Source organism: Trichechus manatus, unplaced genomic scaffold (genome assembly GCF_000243295.1).
Source record: "Trichechus manatus latirostris isolate Lorelei unplaced genomic scaffold, TriManLat1.0 scaffold00029, whole genome shotgun sequence".
Lineage (NCBI taxonomy): Eukaryota > Metazoa > Chordata > Mammalia > Sirenia > Trichechidae > Trichechus > Trichechus manatus.
In genome coordinates, this window is record NW_004443965.1 from 12639515 (window position 1) to 12645514 (window position 6000).

The window sequence follows — 6000 nt, forward strand, 5'->3', positions numbered from 1 at the left end:
GTGCACCTCACCCAAGCCATGGTATTTTCAATCGCCTCAGATGCATGTGAAAGCTGGTCAATGAATAAGAAGAGTCGAGAAGAATCGATGCCTTTGAATTATGGTGTTGGCGAAGAATACTGAACATATATCATGGACTGCCAGAAGAAAGAAAATGTCTGTCTTGGAAGAAGTACAGCCAGAATGCTCCTTAGAAGCAAGGATGGTGAGACTTCCTCTCATGTACTTTGGACTTGTTATCAGGAGGGACCAGTCCCTGGAGACAGACATCATGCTTGGTAAAGCAGAGGGTCAGCAAAAGAGAGGAAGACCCTCAACATGCTGGATTAACTCAGTGGCTGCAACGATGGGCTCAAGCACAGCAACGATTGTGAGGATGGCACAGGACCAGGTAGTGTTTTGTTCTGTTGTACATAGGGTCGCTAAGTCAGAACTGACTCGACGGCACCTAACAACAACAACAACACGGACAGCTAGCTGATCTTCGACAAAGCGTTAAAGTTCATTAAATGGGGAAGAGAAAGACTAACAAATGGTGCTAGCAAAATTGGATATCCATTTGCAGAAAAATGAAACAAGATCCATACCTCACATCATACACAAAAACTAACTCGAAATAGATCAAAGACCTAAATGTAAAACTTAAAACTATAAAGATCACGGACAAAAAAATAGGACAAAGCTAGGGGCCCTAATATATGGTATAAACAGAATACCAAACATAAGTAAAAAATAACAAGCAGTAGAAGATAAACTAGGTAACTAGGATCTCCTAAAAATTATGCTCATCAAAACACTTCACTAAAAGAGTAAAGCGAACATACAGACTGGGAAAAAAATTTTGACTATGACATATCCAACAAGGGTCTAATCTCTAAAATTTATAGAAAACGTCCACTCCTCAACAACAAAAAGGCAAACAGCCCAATTAAAAAATGGGCAAAGGACGTGAATAGACATTTCACCAAAGAAGACATCCAGGTAGCTAAAAAACACATGAAGAGATGCTCACAATCATCAGCCATTAGAGAGATGCAAATCAAAACTGCAATGCGATACCATCTCACCCTGGCAATAACGGCACTCATCAAAAAAAACAGAAAACAACAAATGCTTCGAGGTTGTGGGGAGACTGGAGCTCTTAATACACTGCTGGTGAAAATGTAAAATGGTACAACCACTATGAAAAATGATATGGCACTTCCTTAAAAAGCTAGGAACAGAAATACCAGAGGATCCAGCAATCCCATTCCGAGGTATATATCCTAGAGAAATAAGAGCCATGACAAGAATAGATGCATACACACTCATGTTCATTGCAACATTATTCACAATAGCAAAAAGATGGAAACAACCTAAATGCCCATGAATGGACGAATAAATAAACTGTGGTACACACACACAATGGTTTTGCTTTTTAATGTCACTCGAACATCCTTATATGAAAAATCATACTGAAAGTGCATAAATATGATTGTGTGTATATTTGTGCATAAAGCTTATAATTGTGTCCTTCACCAAAAACAATGAAATAGATAAATAAAATGTGTAAAAAATAATAGTGGTAGAAAAAAGTTTATTTTTAAAAAATTGTTTATTAATAAGCTCATGGTGCTTCGGAATCATTCTATTAACAAGAGTATTATAAGGGATGTTACTTGGTTTTGTTCCCCTATCAAACCCCTACAGATGGAAATTTTCCCTCCAAATGGTACCTTACTAATAAAAAAACAGAAATCTAGCAGGCAATAGTTAAAATTCTGAGTTTTCTCCCTTACCTTCTCTTTTCTCAATTCTTCTTTTAACATTTCCCTCAGTTTCTGGGCTTTGTATATTCGGTATCTGTCTGAGCATGGCTGTTTCTCTTTTGTTGGAACAGGGCTTGGTTGTGGAACTTCCTGACTAACAGTAGATAAGGGATGAGGTTCTGAAGGAACACTGACACTAGGTTTATCCTGACTAGAAGTACTTGATATTCGCTTTCTTCTCTGTGAAACAGTAGGGGAAGATTTGCTGCATTCTTCAACATCATTCTCACCCTCAGTCTTTTCATCACTGTTGAAATTAAAAAAGAAAAAAAAGGCACCATGAATCTTCTTTTATATATTCTAGTTTTAAAATCTTGTCTGGTGAAAATTAAAAATAGGAGAGTCTTACTTATTCGAAAATCAATGACCTGAGACTTACATTAATTGTGACAGTTTGCAAAAAAAAGTTTTAACAGATATGTAAATTCTAATGAAATTGCAAATCTTTTTCAAATTTCAAGTGCCTAAGCACATTCAAGTACGCAATTTTATGCTTTCTTTCCTTAAAAACAAAGAAACTAAGCTACAGAACAAAGCTTAATTAGCCTAATTTGAATTACTGGATAACTGAGAAATTGTTTTAAATAAAAAGCTTATAATTCATCCTGATATCCCCTAAACTGGTCTAAATTACCAGCATTTTAGTTTAATTACCAACCAGAGATCAAACAAAATATTCAAAACTTCAAATCCCTGAAATATTTGTATTGTAGTATTTGAAAATATATATATAGCTACATTAACCAAACCAAATTTTGTTTGAGGCAGAAATCATTTATCTTTTGTCAGGCATGATTCTACTTATACAGGCATTAGAATAAACTCTTCACTCAAAAACAAAGTACTCAATCGCTCCAAATTACATATTAGATATGGTTCAGATTGGATACAGTATTTCAGGAATGAGCTGAATACAAATTAAGTTAATAAAGGAGGAAGTATAAGTCAAGAATTAAAAGCAGAGACTCTACTTTTTTCTTATAAAATTTGTCTTAAATAGAAATGGCAAATGTCTAAACATAGAATAACATTTTCTAGGAAATCTTCTCCAATTTAATTTTTATCTCAGCGCTTATAAAATGTGATACATGGAGTATCTGCATTTCACCCAATTATGTTGAATGCATATAGATTTTTATATTAGCAAAGCCCCCCAAAGAAAACACTCAATCAAAAACAAAGTATACTCCCTAAATGTCAACTTTAAGAAACAACTAAATATCCTCAAGTTTAAGTGTCTCAAGACTAGTCGCTGGATAATTTATTAAATTATCAATTATCATGTATGCATTAGGAGCCCTGGTGGAAGAGTGGTTAAGAGGTTTGCTGCTAATTAAAAGGTCAACAGTCTGAATCCACCAGCCACTCCTTGGAAACCCTATGGGGCGGTTCTACTCTGTTCTATGGGGTAGCTATGAATCGCAATCGACTTGACAGCAACAGGTTTGGTTTGGTTTTTTGGTTTCACATATAATTAACAGGATCTCTGCAAACTTTATTAACTTAACAGTGACTAGTATTTGTATGAAGAGCCCTGGTGACGCAGTGGTTAAGTGCTAAGCTGCTAACCAAAAGGTCAGTGGTTCAAATCCACCAGCCACTCCAATGGAGAAAGATGTGGCAGTCTGTGGCAGGTTGCTTCAGTAAAGATCACAGCCTTGGAAACCCTATGCAGCAGTTCTACTCTGTCCTATGGAGTCACTATGAGTTGAAATCAACTCTACAGGAATGGGTTTTGTACCTGTATTCCATTTTAAAGAAAAAATTTGAAACAGATTTATGTAAGAAATTTGGAAATTACTTAAGCCGTCATCCAGCCATCAACAAAATAAGCACCCTATACTCAGCACCAGTTCAGGCCAACAGAGGAAGCTGAGTGAAAAAGGAAGAATGAAATTTTTCACCTTCCTGTCACAGCATAAATAAGCTTTAGTGGCACAGTGGTTAAAGTGCTGAACTGCTAGCCGAAAGGTCGGCAGTTCAAAACCACCAAAGGCACCACAGACAGAAGAAAGATGTGGCAATCTGGTTCTGTAAAGATATACAACCTCGGATACCCCGTAGGGTCGCTGAGTCAGAACCAATTCGACAAACAGTGGGTTTTTGGTTATAGGTCGCAGCATAAGCCATCTCGCTGTCACTTAACACTTAATGTTTCCTCATATATACAGCATAGAAACAGAGACCATATTAGCCTAATATGTCCTAATTTCACTTCGCTCCATCATCATTTTTTTTTAAACCAGTAACTTTTTTGAGTAGCTATTCTGCCATGTTCTGTTGCAATGCAGTTCATATGCGTTCTCTCTCTTCTTCACAATAACCCTCCAAAGTGAGTAATATTATACCAGTTTTACAGATGAATAAATTCTGCCTGGGAAAAGTCTATTACGTTGTTATAGGAGTTGAAGAGTCCGAAATCGAAACGTGGTACATGACGCGAAAGCCATGCTCTTCCGTTCAAAAAACATGGTCACCATATTTAAAGGGGCACACCTTCAAAATACTGAAACCAAAGCAAGCAGTCAGACCTACTTTCCACTGACATAAATCAGCAGAGCCACTGGTTTTCTCCTTTTCAAACTATATATTTAAAAAAACAAAAACAAAAAAAAAAAAAAACTACTTTCCTCGCGAAGTACTCCAGAGGAAAGAAAACTACCATAATCTGAATTCTCCAATGAATGACAGTACCACGTGTAGATATTCTTCACTTCAAGACTATTATACCTGGATTGCCCACCATCACTTGAAGACACGGTGGCCCCCCGAGAATCTAAAGACCGTCACAAAATCCATACTGGACACGCCCTTCGGTCAGAGGGACAAACTGCAGCTTGGAGAGGTTCATCGCCCAACTGAAAGGCTGACTGTAAGCAAGGCTCACTCCTATGGTAAAGTTAATTGCTCAGCTTCCAGGTGACAAGGCCGGAGAGGTTAGGGAGACAAAAATGCTTCCCTCTGCAAGCTCTTACCTGCTCCTGGGAGCCTTCACTTGGGGTTCCGCTCCCCCAAAATCCACTGGGGGCACATCAGTGGGCTCCGCTGGCTTCGGAGCAGAGGCCGCAGCAGGCTCCGACGGCCTGGGAGGCTCCTTTCCACGCTGCAGGTTGGGGGTGGCGGGCCCCCTGGCGCCTATACCAGGCCTCACGTTCGGCTTCACGCTAAGGCGTGCCCTGCGGAACATGGCGGAGCCAGGGGGCCCGGGGAGGCGGCCCCACGGCCGCTCTGAGCCCCGAGCCCCGGCCGCTGCCCGGAAAAGGGGTTAGGAACTACGGCCTTCTCGCGAAGCTACACTACCAAACCAACAGATAGCTACCGCAGCTTCACGCCCCCGCTGCCTCCTCCTTCCTCCCGCCGCCGCCTCTTCTTCATGACCCTACTACAGTAATAGCTAACTTTCCCTTTCTACCCAGCTCCGGGCCCGAAGAGGGCGCCGGAACTGGTTGTATCATCAGCCAGCGCGGCAAAGCTACCGGAATGACGTCAGATGCATGGCGCCGGGAACCATGGTAACTGCCAAGCTATGCATTAAAAAACAAAACAAAACATTGCCGTCTAGTCTGGTCGATTCGGATTCATAGTGACCCTATAGGACAGAGTAGAACTTCCCCATAGGGTTTCCAAGGATGTAATCTTTACTGAAGCACGCTCCCACATCTTTCTCCTGGACAGCTGCTGGTGGGTTTGAACCCAAAGCAGATGAGCGCTGTAACCACTGCGCAACCAAGGCTCCAAGCTAGGCATAGGGAATGGGTTACTTGTGAACCGGTTATTGAGGAGTAGAGCTGTGTACTCTTTAATCTCTAGGCTTCCTTTTCTTATTGTTGTTAGCTGCCTGTGGAGTTGGCTCCTGACTCATGACTACCCTATGCACAATTAAATGAACAGCTGCCTGATCTTGCGCCATCCTCACAATTGTTGCTAACTTTGAACCCATTGTTGCAGCCACTGTGTCAATACATCTCATTGAGAGTCTTCCTTCTTTTCGCTGACCTCTCTCTACCTTATCAAGCATGATGTCCATCTCCAAGGACTGGTCCCTGCTGATAACATTTCCAAAGTAAGTGAGACAAAGTATCGCTATCCTCACTTCTAAGCAGCATTCTGGCTGTACTTCTTCCAAGACAGATTTGTTCGTTCTTCTAGCAGTCCATGGTATGTGCAGTCTTCTTCGCCAACACTGTAACTC

The 6000-nt window shown here is 40.7% G+C and overlaps 1 protein-coding gene across 10 annotated transcripts in view; it reads right to left on the bottom strand.

The window, feature by feature from the left end:
• Positions 1-5225, bottom strand: part of BDP1 (B double prime 1, subunit of RNA polymerase III transcription initiation factor IIIB) — a 127321-nt gene extending 122096 nt beyond the window's left edge. For 4 of the 10 annotated variants that reach the window (XM_023729537.1, XM_023729545.1, XM_023729539.1 and 1 more), the window contains exons 1-2: positions 4784-5224; positions 1779-2055 (exon numbers count right to left, since the gene is read on the bottom strand). In XM_023729537.1, the coding sequence (XP_023585305.1) occupies positions 1779-2055; positions 4784-4995 (489 nt within the window). In that variant the 5' untranslated portion in view covers positions 4996-5224. Of the gene's footprint in view, positions 1-1778; positions 2056-4538; positions 4756-4783 lie in introns of those variants that run through there. The other 6 variants (XR_002823746.1, XM_023729543.1, XM_023729540.1 and 3 more) reach the window with 4 other exon arrangements.
• Between the last annotated feature and the right edge of the window lie 775 nt (positions 5226-6000).